This window comes from Micrasema longulum, unplaced genomic scaffold (assembly GCF_059751315.1).
Source record: "Micrasema longulum isolate JH-2025_06_02 unplaced genomic scaffold, ASM5975131v1 h1tg000059l, whole genome shotgun sequence".
In the NCBI taxonomy this organism is placed as follows: domain Eukaryota; kingdom Metazoa; phylum Arthropoda; class Insecta; order Trichoptera; family Brachycentridae; genus Micrasema; species Micrasema longulum.
This window is the reverse complement of record NW_028277266.1, coordinates 670,720-696,801: the sequence shown is the minus strand read 5'-3', so window position 1 is coordinate 696,801 and position 26,082 is coordinate 670,720. Positions and strand designations below refer to the sequence as shown.

The window sequence follows — 26,082 nt, the reverse complement described above, 5'->3', positions numbered from 1 at the left end:
ATAGATAAGTTCCTGTGCGAGATTCAACCAATCCTCTTGAACTGACCGAAGTTGAATTTCGTTTTGCAACGCGACCGCTTTAACTTCAGCGTGTTCATGATTGTTCGTGGTGATCGCTCAAATACTTAGCACGTTTTTTAGCATGTCGATAGTTATCTGTGATTGAGCTCCTGGGTCATGTTCTTATCGTCATTGGATCCTGAAATTACTGCGTAATTACGCTGTCATTAGTGGCCTATCGATTTCGTGATGTAACACATTGTTAAGCTTCTCTCTGACGCTGGGTAGGGTAAGGGTATACCAGACTTTTGTCGATATCAGAAGCTCTGTCTCTGAAAAAGGCCAATTGGGAAAACGAAGGAACACTTTGCAATGAGTAGTAAAATAAATACATATTTAGTTACTTGTTGGAGTGTAGAAATCTATTAGTAAATATATGTACTGGTTTTAACCATCGACCATATAGACGCGCCCCGAGCCTTTAAAAATGATGACACTTGACTGATGCCCGAACGCTCAGGGGTGCTCAACGTGTATTTATTCGTTTTTCGACCACCAGCAGGTTGTGACGTTTAAAATTGAAACCAAAACGCCCTCTTGTGTCATGATTGTGTTAAAACCCTCGGATAAATATTGTTAAAGGAATCGTGTAACCTTTCACATGTAAATATTTGTTCCAAAGCTTAAAATAATTCGTATTCTAATATAAATGTCAAACTACGCCTAGCGGCTCATCGTGAAGCTCTTATTACTTACGGGGATGCACTGACAGGAAAGAAATAAATAGGTCAAAATTATAAGGGATTTAAGGAAAGAATCTGATTGGGATCCACCAAAAAAAAATTTGACCATAAACATCAAATTGCATTTTTTTATTTACCAAAAATGGGTATCCTCCGTATATATGGCCGCATCTGCGTGGGTTGGTAAATTTGACCGAGATTTATCAGTGTAGATCATTCTCCAACTAATTAATCTTGACGACCTAATAAGATTGAACACACACCGGGGCTGTAGGTGGCTTTCAACTCCGAATGTGAGTTTAATATTTGGGGAGTATATAGAAACTTTAAATGGAAAATGATAAAAGAGAAGAAGGTCTTTAGGGTAAGAATTTAATTAAAATATGTCTCGTTATGTTAAAAAAGACCTCCAATATGTATGGGGGTAAAAATAATAATAAAAATATATCAAGTAATTACAAGATATTATAAAGTAGTTACCTACTGAGTACTTGGTCAAATTTCCCTTATCATTTCAGTAATGTTTAAAATTAAAAATAATAATTCATTTAACTTGTGTATTTTCTGTAGATTATTATTAAAAACAATCATGCTTTTTCATTGGTCGAAATGTGATTATAGGTATTATTAGATTTTTAAATAATACGTAACTGTCTTTTATTTTTCCCAATGAAACAAAAATTTCACAAAAACTCACTGGCAAGGATGACCGTCCGGGATGGGAAATGTTAATTAGGTACCCACCAATTTCATTGTCTATTGATATCTCCCAGTCTGTCTCGACCTTTAATATATATTATTGTCTATGTTTATCAGTTGCTGTCAAATAGGTTGTGTTAATCTATGGATTCAAATCTACGTCAATGTAGAAAAGTAGCGGTGTTTTTATTTTGATATTTAAACTAATTTATTATAAAATATAAAATGTTTGGCGTCCGTTTAAATTCCTTCAATGACTCTGGAATGAGTGAACCAGAACAAGATGCGAATTCTGCTCTGACAGAACTCGATAAAGGTTAAAAAAAACTTTATCTAACCTCACTTTATTGTTTTCTTTGAAGTATTTTAACTGGCGTTTGATATTATTTTTAGGATTGCGAGCTACCAGAGTCGGGGAGCAATGCGAAGCCATTGTGCGGTTTCCCCGATTGTTTGAAAAATACCCATTTCCAATTTTGATAAACTCATCGTTTTTAAAACTGGCGGATGTGTTTCGTATGGGGAACAATTTTCTACGTCTTTGGGTGCTCAGAGTATGCCAACAGAGTGAGAAACACCTAGATAAGATATTGAACGTTGACGAGTTTGTGAGGAGAGTGTTCAGTGTAACTCATTCCAATGATCCGGTTGCGCGGGCTCTAACTTTGAAGACTCTCGGAGCAGTGGCCGCCATTATACCGGAGAAGCAACATGTGCACCACGCCATTAGGAGGGGATTGGACAGCCACGACAGTGTGGAAGTTGAAGCGGCCATTTACTCAGCATCACAGTTCGCTGCGCAATCTAAGTACGATATTTTACTTAACACTTTCACGGTTCTTTTATTTTATTAGTGTACACGGACATATACATACATGGACAACAGTATGAAAGAGATAGAATGCATGGGTATTTAAGCGAAAATTGATAATTTTTCAGTAAGCTGCTTGTTGTATGCTGATAATGCAGTTTTGTTAGCAAGCAGCAACGGGGATTTGCAACAAATAGTCTCTAGAATGTATGATGTATGTGATGAACGAAAGTAAGTCAAAAGTGATGGTATTTGAAAGGGGAAGTGAGGTTACTGACTGCATAATAAATGTAAACAATGAATGTCTTGAACAAGTAGAAGAATTTGTGTATCTGGAAAGCATGTTTTCAAGAGATGGAAGAGTAGAAAAAGATGTTGAAAGGAGAGTGAATGCGGGCAACAAAATGAACGGCGCACTAAGCACAGTAATTGCGAATAAAAATATGTCAATCGAAGCTAAACTGGCAGTGCACGAATGGAGTTTTAGTCCAAACACTTACGTATGGAAGTGGAACATGGAATCGGCAGAGGAAGGTTGAAAGTTGAGTTAACGAAGTTGAAATGCGATCTCTTAGACGAATGTGTGGGAAATCAATGTATGACTGGGTTACGAATGATGAAATCGGGCGAGAGTGTAAATCTGAGTCAAGTATAATTGATAAGATTAAGAAAGGGTCTCTGAGATGGTTTGGTCATGTAGAACGAATGGACGACGAAAGGATGGTAAAACAAGTATACATTGCGAAAATGAACGGTAATGTGAGACGAGAACGACCAAGGAAGATTCACAACAATTTAAATAATAAAAACTGAAAATTAAATAATAATCGACAGGCACCATGGCGCAGTTGGTTAGACGGCCAACTGTGAAACTGGCGTCGCGGGTTTGATTCTCGCCAGTTGCAAGAAAAAAAATCCAAGAAAGATTTTTTATTTTAATGTGTATATTTCATTACCTCCTTCCATATCCCCTCTTTCCTACCCGCTGACAAGCCTCTAAATAGAGGTTTAGCGGGTTATTCCTTTTAAAAAAAAAACTTTTCTTTTAAATTATCAACTCAACTCAACTTTTGTGAAGTAAATTAAATTAAACTCCTTTTGTCCATATCCAGGCAGTAAAAAATAGTTTTAAAGTGTTGTAAACAATAGTCTTGAAGATGAAGAACTACTTAGGCCAAAGCGCTTATTGGTCAAATTAAATATTTTAATTTTAAAAAAGAATTTTATAATATTAGTTTTTTTTTTAAATCATTAACTATGGAGTTCTATCAAGAAATATCTACAAAAAAACATCAATATTATATGTATGCGTGTAAAATAAACCTGTTTTAAAAAAAATCATGTTCTAATGAAAATATAAACACTCATTCAGCAATACAAATGATCTGTATTGTTCCATATTAGTTTTTTTTTTAAATCATTGACTATGGAGTTCTATCAAGAAATATCTACAAAAAAACATCAATATTATGTGTATGCGTGTAAAATAAACCTGTTTTAAAAAAAATCATGTTCTAATGAAAATATAAACACTCATTCAGCAATACAAATGATCTGTATTGTCCTATCAACCACCTTTGGTAAAAATCAATATAATGTAATTGTTCCAATAATATTTAATAATTTATTGCCAAATATAAAAGACTCAAAATGTAAAACAAATTTTAAAATAAAAGTAACTGCACATATAAATAGTGTATCGAGAGATTTTTTTGAAAAATATATGTAAATCAAAAAACGTAGTACTTTATATAATTGGTACACATATTACCACTACACTACACTACACACGGCCTCCGTGGTGTAGTGGTCAAGACGCTTGTATCACGCACGGATGGTTCCGGGTTCGATTCCCGGTGAGAACACAAAAATTAAAATGTGATTTTTCTCAAGCCTGGTTGTTCTGTAATGTAATTCACTACTGTAATTGGGCCTCCTGGCCTGTTGTGGTGCAAAAAAAAATAAATGAAAAAAAAAAAAACATATTTTTATGTATTTCATTGCTTTATATTTGTTTTTTATTACATATTATACTGTTTAAGTAACATGTATTCTTGGCACATATATATACTTTATATTTGTATAATAACGATTTTTAATTAAGTAGTTATAGTTTTTTTTTTAATGTTATTGTTTTAATAGTATAGGACTACTTATGCTCTAAAAGATAAAAATCTCCATCTTAGAACAGGCTGAGCCATGTTAGATGGAGACTTTCGTAAACAGAGAACACTCCGTTTTCATTTTATATTCATTAGTTTTATATAGATTTCCTGTTATGAAATATGTTTACTAATTTTATGCAATAAATTTATATAATAAATAAATAAATGAAAAGTATCCTGGCTTTGTGGATAATTAAAATTATAACATGTATTTTTAAATATAAATAATTAACGCTGTTCTTCTGAAAATAAAAAATCCATTTCCATTGCAGCATTTAATCATATATAATACTATAATGTTGACACAGGTGAATTGTATAGTAAAATTCAAATCTTTTTACAGGGCATTTGCTGTATCAATGTGCAACAAAATATCGGAGATGATTCGCGGCCAAGCCACCCCGGCCGGCATGAAGCTGCGATTGCTCCCGGCACTGCGCCACATGCATCACTCGGTGGAGGCTGCGGGCCCCGTCCGGGCGCTCCTCACGGACCTGCTCCCTCGACTTCCAGCCGCACCGTTCGTGAGGCTGATGCTGCATACCCTGACTGACTTGGCGGCATCCACGCTGATAGATATTCCAGATCAGGTATTAGGTTCTTATTCTTAAAATGAGGGTCAGTGCTATATAAGCTCTCGACATTACTGCGATCTGTGTAGATCAAAAACTCAAATCTGGCCATGTAAAAACCAGACACAACCAAAGGGCATGTATAACAAGATGTAAGAATGTGGAGGAAACTAAGATTGTATGTCAACAGTCAAAGAGAAGAAAACATTCACTTTGTTTTTTTTTAAATTTTTTTATTCCAGTAAAATGGCTATAAAGTGCAGAGCCAATTCTACCATATAAACATATAAACATGAACATAAATATAAATATAAACAAAAATATAACAATAAACATAAATTTAACAATAAACATAAATATAAACGTAAAATAAAATTTTATATTGCAGCACTTATGGTGGTCTTAACATATCGCGCCATCGCTCGAACAACAGTGATTGGATCCACTCTGCAGTGGCTTGGAGAATTTCGTTATTAGAGTTTTTTAGGCGTTCCCATAGGCTCCAGGCTCTTTGCCGAAGCAGGGCAGCGAAGGTGTTTATTCGTCCAGCTGTAAACATTTCAGAGGCACTGCAGTACCTAGGCAATCCGAATAATTGTCTGTATGAGTTGTTATATGTGATCCTTAATTCATTCCACGCTCCTTGCGTATAGTTGTTCCAAAGTTCCGCTGTATACATGGACGTCAAATACGAAGTAAATATGATTTTCTTCACTTCGTTACTGCATTAAAAGAAGCGTCTCGCTAGCATAGAGGCCCTGACATTAATGGCTCTTCTCTGTCTCTCTATGTCCCGATCGTCTTTACAATTATCAGTCAGTATGTGCCCTAGATATTTGACTTTTGCAGTTACCGTTAAACTGTTGTTGTCTAGGAATACAGGTGGTGATGGGTGCACGAACTCAGAAAGTGACGTCTTGTGTTTAAATATAAGTACGGCAGATTTTTTTGCATTGTATATCATATTGTGGTCAATTGCATATTTATACAATATTATGCAATTTTTTAAAAAACAATTTATAAAATATTTTTACTATTATTTTTATGTAAACTCTTAATCGAGGACCCACTCTCTTTGATTTCGTTTCATAAAATATTATATTTAAGGTCTGTTCGTAATCAAAGAATAACGCTGGGTACTACATTAATAGTAAAGGTACTACATAAACTACCATTCTTATTAAATATTATTGGGACTAGTAAACTGTTATTATATGTAAATTGTGTCATTTTTATGCAACTAAATATGGGTATACGTGATTATGTTGTCTGTTCCATATACACTGATCTATGTGTTTAAAGGTCACCTTGCTGTTGGATCAACTCGGGGCTCCTCGAGCCTCGGTGCGGAGTGCAGCAGTAAGTGGCCTGCGCCGGCTAGCGGGAGATGGGCGAGCCAACCTGTGGCCGCCCAGCGCTCCTTCCACCCTGGCCGGACGAGCCTTGACGCTAGTGCACTCCGACTCCGATACCCTGGCGCACTGCCTAGGAGTCACACAGGTGAAATAACTCTACTGGTTCTATGTTACAATCCATTAAAGACCCTCGTTGTCCAAATGTCTCCCTTTGCCATGGTTTCTGCTCTGAGCAGTTTCTTTCTATTTTTTATGTCCAAGAAAACAGCCTTCCTCTCCACACAATCCAAGCACCTTAGTTTAGGTCTCCTGACTGTGTCATGTACAAAAGCCCTTTAGGTAATCAGTTCTACTCCACTCTTGCAACATCACCTGCCTAGAAGAGTCCTCCTAATTTAATATAATATAACATTATGTGTATATATTTTTCAAATTTATGCAAATGAGGACAGTGCTATGGGAAATTGGATATAAAAAATGTTTTCGGAGATAAAAATTAGAGCATTTAATTGTACGGAAAAGTTTCATGTAAATGTATGAAAAATTTTTTAAAAATGAATTACTTTAAAACGTCACAAGTTGAGGATAGATTACTAATTTTTTTTAATGTTTAATGTATTTTGACAGCTTCTTGGTTCTCCTTTAAAATGGCAACACAACTCACCGACGACAACTCGTGGCGGCACAAGCGAAGTTATTGCAAAACTAAAAAATCATAGCAATGATAATACTATATATGGATGCCCAATTTAAAAAAATGCCTACGTCCATTTTTGTAGTTCTGAGATAAGTTTAAGTGATTATTTTGTTCCCAAAATGTTCAATGACAGAATTTCGGAAAATTGAAAATACGTATTGTAAAGTTTTTCTTCTTCTTTATTTTAAGATAAAAAAATACAAAATTGTTACATGTTAAGTTACAAAATTATTGCTTGTAAAAAAGTGGACTTAAGTCTAAGTATTTGAAGGACTAAGGGATTTCTTCTCAAGGAAAAAACTCTTGGACTAAGAGATTTTAGGACCTAGGGATTTTTCGAAATTTAAATATTTTTTATATAATTTTTCAAGTACAAAATTCGAAATGGGTATTCTTAATTGAAAAATTAATTAGGTAAATGTATAGTTCACAAATTGTTCTACACGGCAGTGTTGCCAACTTAAAACTGATAAAATTGGACTTAGGCATTTTTTAAAATTGGGCATCCATATGTAAAAAAGAAATTGCTTAGTTTGATAGTCTATTGACAAATAAATAACAAAATCACTGAACCTCCCCATTGTGTGTATTAAATATTGACATGAAGTAAAATAGAAAAATATTACACAATATTATTTTTGGTATGTGTATCTTAATATATAATACTTAACCTCAATATCAAATACATAGATGGCGCTCCAAACGCGCTAGCGAAAGCTTTCCTTGTTTCATGACATATATACAAAAACCAAAAATGTCACCGATATGGATATTCGCTAATAAGCGGAATGGGGAATGTTGTAGAATTCTACATAAAAGTGGCCACTTGAACCCAACCTATGACAGGTCATAAGCCCTGTAAACGCTCGAATATTCATAATCTTGAAACAAAAATTCTACCCATCTCTGTAGTGATATAAATAAGAAAAATATTATTTTGATACATTGTGAAAATGAACATGAATTCAGATACTGATGAAAGAGCCTCTCATGGTGCAGGGGAATATGCACCCTGACTCGGCAGTCAGGGAGTTGTGCCGCCAGAGTTTATACAGCAGTAATCTCCAAGTGGCCTCTAAGGCAGCCCATATCCTTACCATCATAGCCATTCACTGGTGAGTTTCAAATAATTTAATTTTTCTGACCTACCATTTTTTTTTACTCCTCGCTGCCTCAACTGTTTTGACACATAATTAAATTTATAATGTAAGAAAATAAACACTGATTTGAGTCTACTGAACACTTTATTTAATTTTTACAAATGTAAAAACAAAAATTTTCGTGACAATCTATCTAATCTTCACATTCGTTTGAATCCATCTAATCTTTACATTTGTATAAAAATGAACAAGGCGAAACAATTGTCACGAAATTTTTGTTTTATATTTGTAAAAATAAAATAAAGTGTTAGGTAGACTCAAATCAGTGTTTGGTTTCTTATATTATAAGTTTAAATATGGAGTTCTACAAAATAAACACCAAATCAATCAATACATAGTTAAATTATTTGAAATAAACTAATCAAGATAACTGTGCGACTTTCGCTAGCTATCAAGAATCCCTCCCGGTCCACGATATAGAGGAGCTGATAGGAAGTTTGGAATCTCTCATCATTCTCCTCGGACAAGGATCTGAACAGGCTCCGGATGAACATCTTCCGCAACTCAAGCTGACTCTCAAATGTGTTGTGAGTAAACCAAAGCTTAATTTTATACTGAGGGGACAACAAAATTTTTTAAAATATGGGTTTTTCATTCTATAAACAGTATTTTTATATAATAAATCATCATCATTCCCTTTCCGCACCTAATGGTGCATAGGGCACTGCATTGGTACATCTAAATCATTTTTGTTACGTGAAGGTAAGGATCAGTCTTTCACTTCAGGGGACCATGAAATATTTTTGCATAAAAACACCTTTTTAAATATGTTTTTGGTCAACCATATCAGGAATCGAACCCGAGACCACTACACCTCGAGGCTGACACAATAATAAATATCCGGCTTCATTTCTAATGGTTGCAATCTTAATTATTTCTTTGATAATTCAAAAGGAATAATTAACATTTTTGAGAAAGGAATATTTATGTAAGTCTAAGTATTTGCAGTTTTGTGGGAAAAAAACACAATGCAAAACTATGTTTACCCCATTATGAATAATCATTGGTCAACGTGATTTTTGTCTCACAACTACAAATGAATGCAGTTCTTATCCTGTTTTCAAATATAAATTTGGAATTTCTCCATCCACCGTAGAATTTTATTAAAACCATAGACAACACTCTTGGTTTCATGTACCTCGAACAGAATTTTTCTAAAATTAGTGATGCAAAAATTAAAGAGCGAATATTTGCCGGTCCACAAACACGATCACTAATGCATGATGAAAAATTCTGATAGTAAACTTGATTTTTCTGCCCAGGTTCAAATATGTGAGTGCAGTTCTGAGCAAAGCGCACGCCTGGTGCATCTCCTCGGGACGGAGCTGGAATCCAGTTCAGGGAAGAGAGGATCGGCTCTGGCCACAGCCCTGGGAGCCATCGGGTCTCGGAGACCTCACCACGTTCGGGCTGTGCTGACTAATGTTATTAGGACCTTAAAGATGCGATCTAAGCTTGCGCAGTAAGAATTTTAAAAACCTATTATTATTTATTTAGATAAAAAAAATCTTAACCTGTAACTTAGGGTTTCATTGGTTGGTATTGTGGCGGTGGTGTATGTCTTGCTGGAAGATATACTTCTATAAAGTGACACGAAAATCCAAACTGCGCAGCACATGACATTAGCAGCAATTTAATTTAATCTAGTTTAATAAATTGCCTAATTGATGTACTATCGATACTGGAACAAGTGGCTTTCAATGTTCCAATCCGCCGGTTGCGAAATAACAATGTGCTGTTCCTTGATCAGCACAGCACAAACTATGACTTGCATGCACCAATGTCCCGATTGTGTCACATTGTAAACACGAGACAAGATCTGGACTTTTTTGGTCCAAGTCATTATTATTTTTTAAATTTGTCCTAGCTTTAATTTTCTTCACTTGTATTTTATTTCAATTGTACCTGAGAAAATTTGGAAACATGCCTTTTTAAACACAATCAATATATTATAAAAAAATGTATATACTGTTGTTAAATGGACTGAATAAGTCCGTAAATAAATAAAGAAATACAAAGTCCTACTCACTAGCGTCCCCGAGTGGTCTTTAGGGTTCACGAACCCCCGCCAATGTGACCACTGACATTACCAGCAGTGTCTTAGCAGATAGTAAGAGGGCAAATAACGGGGCCTACCTAGCTAAGGGAAGGCGACCCCTATAGAAAACCCGTCAGAGAAAGAAAAGAGAAACCTATTTATTATTTCCCAGGATATCACTATGAAAGGCCTTTTTTTGGCTGCGCAATGTAAAAGTCTGGACCTAAATGAGGGATATGTAGAAGTTGTGCCGGGGAACGCAAGACGGAGAGGCCTTTTTAGAAGTTACATCTTATAAGAACTTATAATTAGTTTAAACTACTTAAAAACTATACCAGTCTGAGGATGTTATGAGAGCGATGATACCTGTTATTGGTTTATCAAACTAAGGGCTAATTAAGTTATAACATAACATTATTTTTGGTATGTGTACTTGTACAAATCTGGATTTTCTCCCAAGGGGGAGTAGGTATATATTTTTATTTATATCCCTACAGAGATCCCTAATCCTGAATTTGAAAAAAATTCTTCCTCATCATTGGGAGAAAATCCAAATTTGTACAAGTACACGTACCAAAAATAATGTTGTGTAATAAGATCTGGTCAAATATAAGTAAAAATAAATTGCAGAGTCATCTGCAGGCGATTACTAGTACTTAATTTAACTCGGAAGAGTCTTAACTACATAAAATAAAGTAATCTGCTTAATTAAAATACTTAACTTCAATATCAATACAAAGATGGTTCTCCAACTCGCTTGTGGATGGTTTCTCAAATTCATAACATAAATACAAAAATCAAAAATGTTACCGGTGTGGATATTCGCTAATAAGCGGAATGGGGAATGTTGTAGTACTTAAAGTGGCCACTTAACCCAGCCAATGACAGGTCATAAGCCCTGTAAATGCTCGAATATCCATAATCCTGAATTTGAAAAAAACTCTACCTCATCTCTGTAGGGATATAAATAAAAAAAAAGTTATAACATGTTTTGAGTTTAATAATTGTTGCGTTTTTGTCAAAATGGGTGGTTTTGTCATACTTATTATATTATAATAATTTTGACAAAACAATAATTATTTACCTAGTTCTGTGTCTGCGAACATGTTAAACAAGATTTTGTTATATTTCATTTCAGAAATGACGAATCAAGTGTTGACGTAGACATAATAGTGATTCTGTGCACGGTTGTGTTCCAATCTGTAGCAGGATACAACTTACCCGACGAAGTTCTGGCAATTGTCAACTCTGCCATCGCTGATACCAACCTTTGGGTCCAGTTCAGAGTCGCCAGAGCTGCTATGAGGTTTGTTTTAACCCCGTTATGAATTCCTCTATCTTCCGACCTACTAATATTTGCTTGATTTCCCTATTCGGAAGTGGCTGTCAGGTCGAAAATACTCATCCATAATTCTGGTTCTATTGCCGTTCAATAAATAAATAATATACGGTATTACCTCAATTATAAGACGCATGCTTTTTCCTATTTTGGTGTCTGAATTAGAAGTGTGTTTTACAATTGATGGCGTCTTACAATCGCTGTCAAAGTCTCTCCAATATATATATATTTTTTTAATATAGTCATTAATTACGGATTAAAATGTAAGAAGACAATATTATGATTTTAGTTTAACAGAAAACTTATTGTGTATGAAAAAAAGCAGAGAAACAGAGCTACAGGATGTAAATTTAACATAATGAAACAAATATTTAATAACTTTTTGTGGAAAGATGTAGGCAATGACTCATGAAAAAGTGATTCAGAAAAAAATGACGCTGAATCTGAAGAAATATCACACTGATGGCGATGTACATAAATAATATGCCTATTTTTTAATCCTTTTTATTATGATCGTATGACTTTGTAGCTTATAGTAAAAAAAAATCGATTATAATCGAGAAAATACGGTACGTTTTAATGGTGAATAAAATTATTCTATTCCAGATACGGACAGCACGCGATAGCGGCCGACATCCTGTCCCAGGTAGGCGGGCGCGCCGGCAGCGAGCTGGCGCACCACTGGCTGGGGGCGCTGCAGCTGGTGGCGAGGGCAGAGGCCACTACCAGGGCCACCACCCCACGCCTGCTACAGAGGAACGTGCGCCAGGCCGGCACTCTCTACCACCAGGCCATGGCTGCTCTGAAGGTTTTATATCACATTAAATATCATCAAACCCTAATCTGCACATAACTTTTTCTGTAACTTTCACTGTAATGGTCACCCTATACCTATTAAACTCACGCCCCTCCCTTCATCCTTCATTGGCGGCCTCCGTAGTGTAGTGGTCAAGACGCTTGACTCACGCACGGAAGGTTCCGGATTCGATTCCCGGTGAGAACACAAAAATTAAAATGGGATTTTTCTCAAGCCTGGGTGTTCTGTGATGTAATTCACCACTGTAATTGGGCCTCCTGGCCCGTTGTGGTGCAAAAATAAAATAAAAATCTCCTCCCTCTTATTCCAACGATTTCTCCCTCAACATTAAATTCTCCCACAGCATTTAATTCTCCCACAGCATTGAATTCTCCCACAGCATTAAATTCTCCCACAACATTATATTTTTATGGTGAAGGTGTATAGTGGGTTTTGTATGTTGGTTTATTTGTTGTCCTGACAAAACCGGTAGACATAGAAATGTCGGTAAGTGGTTATATACAAATATTTAATAACATTTAGTAAAACATTTGACCACAAAGTCATGGTTTACCTCTTCGTTCTCATTCTCAAGGCACTCTCTTAATACCCATACACAATTCCTCTTTCTTCTCTAACTCATATAGTGTCCATGCGGCTCGACTGTGGAATCATCTCCCATCCACCATCAAAGATGTTGCTACATTATCTCTGTTTAAATCACGTCTGAAGAAACATCTCCTTTCTCTTCCTTAATCTCTCCTCCTTTCCTTTTTCCTCTTTCCTCTTTTTTCCTTTTTCCCATTGAGTAATAGTTTTGATTTAAGGTAATTTATAAACAAATACGTTTATTTCTAGTTTTATTTTTAACTTTTTAATCTTTTTTTTTTCTATTGAATATGTTCTATAACTTGAATTATAAAAATAAAACTTTTATTTTATTGGTTGGTTGGAAGAAATTGCCATTTGGCAATAAGCCCGCCAATGTACAAATAACATTATGTACAAAAAGTTAAATAAATAAAAAAATGCTTTAAATATTCATAATAAAGTTTTATTTTTAATTATTTAAGTAATTGTAATTTATACTCTTTAAAAAATCCGTTCTGTCATCACATGCTTCTGTTCAGATGACAGGAATAACCCCGTTAATAACATTTTTCCTGCATGCGCCTGATTGCGAGAATATTTTTAAAATTAGGTATAGAGCTCCAGTACAAGGTGGGTATCTGTGATCATTTTGCATCGGAGTTCGAGCATATATACACAATTTGCAATCTAATCATAAAATCAAAATCCCGCTCAGCGGTTATCTTTTGATCGGCGCATTGACCATCCGGAAACTCACTCGGCTGTTTTTGTCCCGCATGTCATATTTGAATATTGGTTATGTGTTTCTTTCCCGCAGGCCGGTTGGTCCGGGGGGCAGTGTTCCCCCTTCCAGTGGGAGTATGTCCGCCTGCGAGGGGAGCTGCTGGGGGCCCTGGGCCGCGTGCTGGCCGTATGTCGGGCCTACTGCGCTCAGCCTCCTCCGGCCATCGCCCTCTCCCAAGCTCAGGTAACTCTCACTTATTGCACAGATCTGGGAGGCGATTATAAACGCTATTTTCTTTGGCACATATCAAAGTATGCTTAACTCTTCTACTATCTCTATCTACTGAGATATTACGCAGCCAGCTCTATTGACTCGTCGATAAAGCTGTCTATGGTAATATTTATTTTTTACAATGGCAACATTTCTTCAAAGTGTTGCCCTTGCATCATACGGCTCATGCCCATATGTTTATTTGTTAAAAAAAAAAATATCGTATCTTAATCATGAAGGTAATCAGTCTTACGACTCACCTAGAAACCAATGCTCGCTTTCGTCAGATCTACTATCTTCTTAAAGACAGTGCCGAAAGTGAAGCATGCATTTCCTGTATGTAAATAATATAATAATTAAAACATCCAAAATAATTATTACCTAGCACAGCCTTCAAATTGCTGACGGTAAGGCAAATAGTAGATTACCTCTATACCCCACTCAGAGGTAAAGAGATCACTATAGACAACTTCTATAAAAGCAGTAGTTCTCTTAGGTACCATCAGTCAGTAGTTCAGTGGAGTTCAGTTCAGACATGAAGTAGATTAGATCAGTTAAATTCAGTTATGAGCATTACTCTCGTGTTTCATAACCAAATTCTGTATTTTTTTCAACATGTAATAAATACTCACCGAAACATAACATCGTTTTTTTCTGGCATCTCCAACTGCTGTAGGAGCTCCCTGCATAATTTTTTTTTTTTTAATTAAAGAAAAGAAAAACAAACAATAAAGTATGTAAAAAATAAAATTTAAAAAATAAATATTTTTAAAATCTACACTACATTTGGAGTACATCCAACGCACACTGCGGATAGAGGAATTATGATAGTGTTTTGTCTTAGACTAGCCGGGACGAATTTCTCCGCTGCGGCCATATCACCCAACAGCTACGCAGAGCGGGAGCGGAATTGCGAACCCTGGCTGACGGCTATTGTAAATTATATCAACAGAGCTTCGACGCTGATCCCAATTCGTTAGAACACCTACAGATGTGAGTAATGTCTTATATTTGCTTTATTTTCTTCTTAGTCCTGTTTCTTATTGCTCAAGTATTATGTGTTAACATAAGTTGCATCCGTTTTTTCCAAATTAATGAGCATCAAAAGGAAAACAAAATGACAAAGGTTATGTCATTCGAATGAAAATTTTTTGCTCTATAAGATATTGTATTTGCGTTTACGTTTTATGTATTATTTTATTTGATTACAAGCCTTCAAAATAGAATGTCGAATGACAATTAAGATTTGAAGATTCGTTATGATGTTCTATTTGAATTTAAACAGTCACAAAGGTAAAAATTTTAACCGAATTTTGACGTATTAGGGGCGTGGCCAATGCAATGAACTGTTTTTGCGAGAATTAAAAAAAACCATTATATGCTACTAATACGTACAAAAAAATATATATATCGGTAGTATTTGACCCTTATTAATCTTTAAAAAAACCATCATATTTCCCTATTGGATGGCAGGCCCTAATATGTGTTCATTTTTTTTTAAGTCCTTTTGAATAAAATTATAACCTGTACATCTGTTTGTATTTTAAATAAATAAAATAAAATGTATTCTAATAAATATGATTATATTTATATTTGCATATGTTTTCAGTTTACAACAGATGTGCTCACTCATGGCACAATCCTTGGAGAGAGTTTCTACCACCAGCCTTCAGGACCTCGCTATTCCTGACTTTATTTACTCCCAAGGTAATTAATTAAGAATTTTATTAATTAAGAATTTTTTATTTTTTTATTAAGAATTAAGAATTTTTTATTTTTTTTTGCACCACAACAGGCCAGGAGGCCCAATTACAGTGGTGAATTACATCACAGAACACCCAGGCTTGAGAAAATACACATTTTTATTTTTTGTGTTCTCACCGGGAATCGAACCCGGAACCTTTCGTGTGCGAGTCAAGCGTCTTGACCACTACACCACGGAGGCCGCCTTTGTAATATTCACTTTATTCCTCGGAGGTCATCCATCGTCACATTATCCTATCTGTACCCCGTGCACTGTATGCAACGCAGTAAGGTTTCAGCTCTTTTACTTCACAAAAGTCAACAGATGGAAGAGTTGAAGAAGTGTGGATGTCCACACATGAATATTACAGTGTGTATAGTGACTACTTAAACACGCCAATGACAGGTCATAAAAGTCAGAGAAGTTGCTGATGATGTTGGCATATCGATTTGCTCATGCCATGAAATTTTTCGAATGTTTAGGGTATGAAACGTGTAGCAGCAAAATTTCTCCAAAATTGTTGAATTTTGAACAAAAACAGCGGCGAAGGGATGTTGCTCAGGTATCACTAAATGAAGTCAACAACGATGCACAATTACTGAAACATGTAATAACAGGTAACTAAACACGGGTATGAAGGCTCAATCGTCCTAGTGGAGGCATTCTAAAGGCTCAACAAGTGCGTACGAACGTGAAGGTGATGTGATGCTGTGTTCTTCGATTTTAATGGCATAGTGCATCATGAATCCTTGTCACGAGGTCAAACAGTCAATAAGGAGTACGTCCTACAAGTTCAACGCCGTTTGCGTGAGATCCGAAAAAAATGCCCGGATTTGTGGCAAAACAGTTCATGGCTTTTGCACCACGATAATGCACCTGCTCACACTTTATCGCTAGTTCGTGAATTTTTGGCCAAAAACAATACTGCAACGATGCCCCAACCTTCATATTCGCCAGACATGGCTCCGTGTGACTTTTTCCTGTTCTAAAAATAACCTTAAAAGGCCGTCGTTTTACAAGCATAGATGACATTAAAAGCGCATCGCTGAAAGAGCTACAGGCTATCCCAAAGATCGAGTTTAAGAAGTGTTAAGAAGTGAAGAAGCGCTGGCACAAGTGCATAATATCTAATGGGGAATATTTTGAAGGCGACAACATTAATGTAGAGGAATAAATATTATATTTTTGTCAAATTAAAATTCCCATTATTTTCTGAAAACATCTCGTACTTCCAAATTTAATTTATTACCTTTCTTTTTAGATTTGTCAAACTGCTGTTTGGAGTCCCAACTTCTAATTACGACGTGTCAAAAGATCAACGAGATATCCGCCAAAATGGTGGAATCACAAGAAATAAAGCCAATTATTACGCACAAGGTAAAATATTTATTTACTTTGTATGATTAGAGATTCCTTGTAGGGCACCCACTGACACAGCGCGAGTTTAAACTGTGAAACTCTGTTAAGCTTAGACTATACTTCTTCTTCTTCAGTCTTCTGTCTTTTACTGCTACATATAGGCCTCTTCTATATCCTTCCATTTTTTTCAGTCGGTTGCTGCTTGCAGCCAATTTTTACCCCCACAGCAGCTATGTCATCGGACCATCTTTTTTGAGGTCTCTCGACACCTCGCTTATTCTCCCAAGGTCTCCATCTTAAAATTTTATGGATCCATCTTGTGGGGTCTTGTCTCGCAACATGTCCTGCCCATTGCCACTTCAGTCTTGCTACGCGATCCATGATACCCGCTATTCTGGTTCTGTTCCTAATTTCCTCATTTCTTTTTCTGTCTCTTAGGCTTATACCAAGCATGGATCTTTCCATGGATCACTGTGTGCACTTGAGCTTTTCTACATTTATTTTTGTGAGGGCCATAGTCTTTAATGCATATGTAGTCACTGACAGTATACATGATTCATATGTTTTCCTTTTCAGACAAATCGAAATCTCTTTATTTTCAAGTATGTTTTTTTTTCCAAAAAGTTTTCCAAAAGCTCATTCCTATTCTTCTTGGCAGTTCCACTGTTTGATTTTCTTTGCCCAGTTTTATCTTATCTCCAAGATATATGTATTCATCTACTATTTCGAGGTTTTTATTGTTAACAGTGATGATCTTGTTTTCTTTACTTATAATTTTTGTTTTTGTAATGTTCATATTCAGACTGATTTTACTAGAAGCCTCATGCAATTCGTTAATTATATTATACATAATTTAAAATTCCAAGCTATATAACATAATAGGTCTATTTTATTGTAGTAAATCTACATTAAAAATCAGCATTTTGAAACGAATTTTCACTCAAGATATCATCACAACAACAAAGGCCGTTTGCCCATAATCCAATAATATTGTTTCCAGCAAGTGGAAGGAATTTGGAGGCAGTCAGGGGTGATATGCCGCTCTCCTCTTCCTCTTCCTCGATTTCTGTTCCAAGCTCGACAGAGCACCACGGTGAGACTCGCCGTGAGCCCGCAGCCCCGCGCCCCACAGGATCACCACTCGGTACCCTATGGACACCACCTCACTGTCAAGGTAATCCAGAATAAATCCTTCCAAGTAGAACACACTAGCTTTTTTGTTTTATCCTCTCGTTATTTATTTTGCTTTCTGTAATTTTTTCTGACATTCCTATTTAGGTTGAAGGAGTTATCCAGAGTGGACCTAAGGCCGGCCTGTTCAGGACGGCTTCTGCGGTGCAGTTGACCCTTACTGCTCACGTACAGCGTACTCCGGATGCAAAGGTACGTCCTCGGAAATTCATAAGTAAATTCACTCGATAACCTTTTAGAATCATTCATACAATTGCTCCTTTATTGATTAGATCTTCACAGTGTAAACAATTTTCCTATCTGCATCCAGTGGTGTATAGAGCACTGCATTGGAACTCCATTGAGGAAGTTCAGTGATTTTTTTTATTTGTCAGTAGACTATCAAACTAAGCAAAAAAATTAATATTTTAAGTATTGTATTATCAGCGCTATGATTTGTCGGCCTCGTGGTGTAATGGTCAGCGCATTTGCCTACCATGCAAGAGGTCTCAGATTCGATTCCCGACAGTGTTAATATAAAATATTTATTTAATAGAGTGTTTTCACACTAAAATATTTCATAGTCCCTGGACTGGTATCTGAAGCGTAAGACTGATCATCTTACCTTCATGTAGCAAAAATGATCAAGATACGCTGCGATTGGTGTAACAATGCAGTGCCCTATGCACCATTAGGTGCGGATAGGGAAAGATGATGATGATGATTTTTTTAAAGTTTTGTGGTTTTGAAATTACTCTTCCGTCGACGTCTTAAGTTCTCTACAGCGAGTTGTCCCGATTGGTGGGTTGGCGACTTCCCGGTAACCGGAAATGTATCACAACACTTTGTCATTGGTTGATTTTGGAGAACTAGTGACTGTTCATTTTTATCAAAATTATTTTTATTAATTTTTGAGAAACTTCGCTGAACAATTAATTAAATGCTCTATTTTTTTATAATAATATTAAGAAAACATTTTTTATATCAGATTTCCCATTGCCTGAAAATCTTCATACGACCCGCTACATTATGAAAAACACTCGTCAGTACATGTAATTTGCAAAACATTTTTTTTCTATTCGGTAGGGCGAGCCTGTGGCACCATTTCTCACCATCACTGAGCGCGTGAAGCCGGCGCACGACTTCTTCTCTTGCAAGCTGCTGGTGGGGCTCGGGGGGGCCACCCTGGGGCCTGCGCTGGGCCCCACACTGGTGCTGCTGGTCATGGAGGCCGCACTCCTAGACCAGGCCGGCGCCCTGTGGAGGACGGGCCCCCGACACACGCTCAACATCAAGGTGAGGGCGGAATTTTAATGAATAAATATTGAAGAACATAACTGGTTCTTCTTCTCTAGCCTACTCTCCACTGCTGGATATAGGCCTCTTTCAACTCCTTCCGCTCATTTTCGTCTTAACTCCTGGCATCCACCATCTCTACCGAATAATGATAATTTTTACAAATTTATTTATTTAAAAGTTTAAATACAAAAATGTGTTCACTTAGGTGTGTTCAGAAAATAACGGGAAATTTTAAATTTTGCGGGTTTTAGAGTCCGATTGTCAAAATTATTATGTTATTATTATTATGTTGGTATACATGCTCCTGAAGTATGCTAAAATTTTCAGCTGTATTCGTTGGTTTACTTTGTCTATGGCATCTCGCACTTGGCGGGATTTATATTGACATCTTTCACAGAAACAAACACTACAAGGCAAGTTTTGGTACTAATGAGGGTCGCCGGTGCTCGTTGTGTTCAGGAGACCCCCACTACCAATCGATGTTGCCAACTTTTGGAAAAAAAATTCTCACAGCACGAGAGCCAAACAGTACCCTTACTTTCTGGATGCCTCGTACATTATCATTATTTATATTTTGTTTTTTTAATTTTTTTTTTCTTTACAATTTTAAAAACCTGTTAGGGTTATGTAAACAAATTATAAGGTCAAGTCATGTTATGTCTCGTCTGGTTAATATAGTCATCATGTGCTTTTGTTGTTGCAGGTTTTGGAAGATCCCAGCGCAAAGAATGCTCAATCTCAAGCCGCTAGAAGATTTTAGGTATGAAATACTTATTACATATATTGATTAAATATTACGCTACAAATATAATCCATACAATAACTATTTTAATAATAGTAATGATTGTGACACTTTTATTAATAACGGTACTTATAATCCACTCCAAATTCTTATCAGTACCAAAAGCAGTTCATGAGGTAGTTTATTTACTCACAGATATGAGGAACTTAATTATATTAACTGCAGCGAATAAGCTGTGTTTGCGTATCTTATCACTAATTATTAATACTGATAACACTCCACTCATCATACCTACGGTCTAATATGTTTAGTTTGCAATCTGAGATTGAATTTCTTTACCATAAGATGGAGACAAATCCTTAAAATGTTACCGATAACCGTATTTGTTTACGCTGCGTGTTTTGTTTCGTGTGTTCATTACGCTGGCGGACAAGATACTAAAATTAATGTCTGCGATACGAATGCTCTCTATGCGTGTAACTGCGACGAAGTTTCGGCTTTGGGCACCGATTACTTCATCGTAAATGTGAAGTGTTCCTACAAAAATTTATCCGCGATAAGCGATGACATGATCCTGCCGGAATTCATCGACAGTTTCGATCTGTCTGTGAATGAAATAACAGAAATAAAATACACCAAAGTTCTCGTCAGTTCCACGATGACATTGCTTTCGCTCCACCGAAACAAAATTCGTAAGATCGCAACTGGATCATTTCAAGATCTACCGAACCTGAAAGAATTGGACTTGGCTGAGAATGAAATCGCTTTTCTAGAAGCAAACGTCTTCCTTGGAATCTATAAACTAGAAAGTTTATACCTGCAGTCAAACAAGATGAAAACACTCGCACACCGCGCATTTCAACATTTACCTAAATTAGATGTTTTATCACTGGATAATAATGATTTAGGAGTATTTTTAGCAAACGTATCGGATGTATTTTCTAACGAAGGGCTTTCAATAAACCCGAGCATCAGATTCTTATATTTGAGTTATGTGAATTTTTCCAATTCGCGTCCCGACTTCTTTGCATCCTCATACAACGTAAGAATATTACGTCTCGCCGGGAATCCTATGACGGAACTACCAATATTACCATTTACTTTAGAAGCTCTCGATGTATCCGATACTCGTGTATCTTCTCTCTCTGCTAAAGACTTCGTTAACAATTTAGCTTTGAGAGAACTCATTCTAAACGACTTGAATAACTTGACGGAAATAAAAAATCACACGTTCCATCCGCTGAAGTCGCTAACGAAAATCGAGTTACAGTATTGTAAGAATTTAAGAGTGTTTAGTCCCTATGCATTTGGTGTTAATGCAGTACACGAGAATCCCGATGGGTATGACTTTCCAGTGCTGGATATAAGTTTCAAGGGGTCGGGACTGCGGAATCTAGATGAGAAATTACTGCCGCTGTTTTCCCAACTAACTAATTTGGATCTCAGATCCAACCCGTGGAATTGTGACTGTAAACTAAAATGGCTTTTGCAGCTGAATATTAGAGAAAGTGACAAGGAATTTATCAGGTGAATATTAATACATTCTACGCAATTACTTCTCTCCTAATGATTTTTTTATTTACATGGCAAAATTGTATCTCTTAAATTCAAATATTGAAATTTAAAACTCAAAATACAATATTATCAGAATCGATTCTTGATTTTAATATTAAGTTCAAACAAACAAACAATCACGCCGTTTCTCCGTAGGGGCAGGCAGAGAGGATAGAACGCCATATCACTATGATATATCTTTGCATATTTACGAGTACATGAAAATAACATTTTTATATTTTATTTTATTTATTTTCTTTTATTTAGGTAACATACAGTACAGTTACAAAGTTTAATATTTTACACAATTAGACTTAACTCTAATGGACCAGTGAAGTTTCCATATTATAAAGCAATTATAGGTAAGGTTAATTATGAAAGTATAAAAAAAAGAAGGAAAAATAATAAAAATTTAAGTAAAAAAAAGATATTTTAAAGTTTGAAGTTTGTAGTGAGTATTTACAAATGGAAACAATATTAAAAATGAAGAAAATTTGTAAGAGTAATTAAAAATAAATATGTATAGTAATTAATATGTATAAACTTATATGTATTTATTTGATATGTAATATATTTTCTTTACTAACTTTGTATACTTTGTGGAAATCTGTTATTAGTTCTGAGTTTATATACTATATCTGTTAGTTTACTATAAATATGTATCTAGAATTGTTGATTTCCCAAATAAAATAAAAAATACAGACCTCGCTTCCTCTACATTCATACATCTTCTCATGCACGCATGCCGGTTATTCCTACTTTTGACATGTCAGTCTTCAAGTTTTTGATGGACTTGATTGTGCCAAGTCTTTTCCTCGTTTTCTGCATCCATAAACATTCGCATCATAGATTCTTTTAGCCATTCTTTCGCTGTCCATTCGCTCCACATGTCCAAACCAAAGCAGCACCCCTTTCTTGATTATGTCGATAATGCATGTCTCAACCTTACACAGTTCACGGATCTCGACATTTTTTTTTTTTATTTTTTTTTTTTATTGTATATTTTTTTTTTTTACAAAATACATTTTTGAAATACAGAATAGGTAAATATACAGAACATCTTATATATAACGTTTCTACCTCTCTAATAAAGTAGATACTTGTGTTTAGAGAGGGAGTTCATTTCACATTTTTTTTTTTTTTTTATAAACAAAGTAAATTAAAATTAAAATTAAACAAGGTAAATAAAAAATAAACATTCTTTGGTATGGAGTCTAGGAAGGGGTGAGTCTTAAATGTTTTTTAATTTTAGTTTTAAAAGTTTGATAATTTTTTATAGATTTTAAGTTTTCCGGAAGTTTATTTTACCTATGTACGTATAATGGTTTAACGCTGCTGTTGTTTTACATCTGTGCAAAATTAAATTATTAGAAAATCTAGAGTTACTTGAATTTTGCACTTCAATTGTTTTTTCTTTAAAAGTTTGTAAGATAGAGGCTTTATTAAATATTTCTTCAATTGTTGGTATATTAAGTTCTTCAAATACTAGTTTTGATGGGTAAGTTCTGGGCTTTTTAAGAATTATTTTTGCAATTTGTGCACCTATATCGTTTTACCACACATTCGCCTGAGGGATCGCATTTTGACAGCATTTAACCTACTTTTATCATCATTTTTCCAATTCCATACTTCGCTCTCATACATTAGAGTTGGAACTAGAACTCCATTGTGAACTTCTAGTTTATACATTCAAAAAACACAAGTAGAAATGGTGTCAGTTATAATAGTAACAATATTCATACATAAGCCATTTTGTATTTTTACATTCCACTCACAAGGGATCGAGTCAGGATAGAAAAGTCGAGTAAGGGGCATGTGATGAGAGGCGAAAAATATAACATTTTACAAGTCATTCTACGAGGAAGGATTGGAGGAAGACGCAGTGCAGGCAGAAGGCGCATCTCTCAGCTAAAGAACTTGCGTGACACGTTCCATTGCAGCACTCAGGTTTCGGTTATTAATGTTACCAGTGTGTAAAGTGGCCACTTAAACCAGCCAATGACAGGTCATAAGCCCTGTAAATGCCTAGACTTCAATATTCCCTTCTCAAAAATGTTTTTCCTCTCTGTTGGAACAAATTGATGTAAATATTGTGTTGTAAATATATATTAGACTATGTTAATCATAGAACTAAATAAAATAAATAATAATAATAATAATATATTTTTTTAATATGAATAACTCCCTCGAGAGGAAATCCAGCCAGTCTGCAAGCATTTGGACATACTCAAAACATTGTTCCATTTTGTTTTTACCGTCTCTGGTTATTATGATTTACCCAAATATTAAAAAAAAAAATTATATCAAAATTTTTTGGGGACCATTTTCAAAAATTTGTAAATAATTATATTAGAGAATAACTATAAGAAAATGAGAATCAAATTGTGGTAGAGCATGGTGCGAACCTCGAAACGTTGATCCTTTTTACACATTCATTTTCTAAAGTGACATGAAAATTTGAAGCAAAGCAATAACTACGATATGTTTTGTTCTCTCAAAGCATTATAATAAAATGCATAGACAAAATTAGGATTGAATAATTGGCAGGTTTTAGTGCTGTAATTTGGTATGCAAGGGATTGATGATAAAAATTCAAAATATTTCAAATATGCATTTTAGCTGCAACCGCCCCCCGGACGTCCAAGACCTCCCGCTGTGGTCCATCCGCCCCTCCAGCCTGGAGTGCCGGTCCTGGAGCCTCACCATCAGCGGCCTCACCAGGGCGGCGCTGGTGCTGCTCTGTCTGCTGCTGGCCGGGCTGGCCATGTGGCTTGTCATGCTGTGGCCGCCGCCTTCCGCCCCCCCCTCTCGCACGCCCGGCCCTGACTCCCCCTACTCCCAGATCACGATCCGACCCAACTCAGCTACAGACTTGTAAATAGCAATCAAAAGACTGTTAATTGTAACGTCAATTCTATAGAAGTGCCTACAGACATACTCCACATTTGACAATTGACAAGCTGCGACAAATGATGATCATCAAATTTTGCATAACGCTTGATTTTTGACAATGAGGAAGTTCAGTGCTACGGGAAATTGGATATAAAAAATGCTTTCTCACACGCGGTAAAAATCAGAGCAATTAATTGTACAGCGAAATTTCTTGAAAACGTATGAAAAAATTCATAAAAATGAACTGGTTTGCAACGTCACAGGTTTATGTGACCATGTGTTCGCAATAGCCAATGAATTATAGTTTTGTTATCTTGTGGCAACTATGGGCGATCGTAATTTCGATCGGCATCAGATGTCCAGATTCTGGAGTAGCCATGTTTTTTGACGTTTATCGTGTTGGGGTACAAATTATAGTTGAACTTTTAAATGTCGGAAATAAAAACAAACTGTTGTTTTGTCGTTCCTACAAATTAATCCAATCATGTCAAGCGATGTCATGGTCATGTCGAGACAGCGATTCGTACAATAAATGCCAGTTAAACCCAAGTTTTATTTGCTTCTTTTCAGTTATGTTTCACTATTCAGATATGTGTTTTAAACTTTAAAAACTCATAGCGATGATAATACGATGCATAAAAATAAATATAAAAAAAATTCTCTAAGTTTGGGGGGTATATTAACAAATAAAAATTTTAATGACTGAGCTTCCTCATTGTGAAATGTTGCCGACAAGGTGCGATCTTCGGTAGTATTTTTTAAAACGTCAGAAAAGTCACATTATATTATTTTAAAATTTAGTCTGCGACTAACAACGATTTACGAAACTATGTTTTTTTGCAATATTTTACAGTATAATTTGTCGGCGACAAATATACTTAATATTAGCAATTGTTACAAATCAAGAGACGAATGTCGAATCAGTGTATAGTGGCACCTTTAAAAAATTAAAAAGCCATAGACAATTCATAACAAAGACAAAACAAAAAGTGATAACAATTAAAAATATTTGTACCATTCTATGGCTCTACTCTTGATGTATTATGCTCCCAAAATTTGTATAAAAAAATATGTCATAATCAAATAAACATTATATCGTCTATTATATGAAAACTGCTTACTGGTTCTGTTTATATACAGTATTTTTAATGCTCTTTTGAATTTTGTAAAGTTGTAAACTTCCCAAACAATATGCGCAACTCTGTCTATAGGAGCATAAATCTAACCCATTGTAAATTATTATATAAACAGCTTATTTTCTATATGATGGATGAAACTCCAAATGCTTTAATGAATTATTACCACTCCTAAAACTGTCTAACTAGTTTACTCTACTATTGACACTGGTTGATTTCCATAATG

At 35.5% G+C, this 26,082-nt stretch overlaps 2 protein-coding genes across 2 annotated transcripts; both read left to right on the top strand.

The window, feature by feature from the left end:
* The first annotated feature begins 1,567 nt into the window (after positions 1-1,567).
* Positions 1,568-25,709, top strand: defl (Integrator complex subunit 7). The gene is made up of 18 exons (XM_088230271.1): positions 1,568-1,758; positions 1,836-2,250; positions 4,762-5,008; positions 6,293-6,490; positions 8,012-8,157; positions 8,591-8,729; positions 9,465-9,664; positions 11,379-11,546; positions 12,186-12,387; positions 13,784-13,933; positions 14,805-14,953; positions 15,570-15,667; positions 16,966-17,081; positions 18,064-18,237; positions 18,342-18,446; positions 19,320-19,529; positions 20,236-20,292; positions 24,448-25,709. The coding sequence occupies exons 1-17, from the start codon at positions 1,668-1,670 to the stop codon at positions 20,290-20,292; spliced, it is 2,865 nt and encodes a 954-aa protein (XP_088086397.1). The 5' UTR covers positions 1,568-1,667; the 3' UTR covers positions 24,448-25,709.
* LOC148285118 (uncharacterized) lies at positions 20,550-24,179 on the top strand. Its single transcript, XM_088230036.1, has 3 exons — positions 20,550-21,801; positions 23,769-23,781; positions 24,011-24,179. The coding sequence occupies exons 1-3, from the start codon at positions 20,639-20,641 to the stop codon at positions 24,170-24,172; spliced, it is 1,338 nt and encodes a 445-aa protein (XP_088086162.1). The 5' UTR covers positions 20,550-20,638; the 3' UTR covers positions 24,173-24,179.
* Positions 25,710-26,082: the final 373 nt, after the last annotated feature.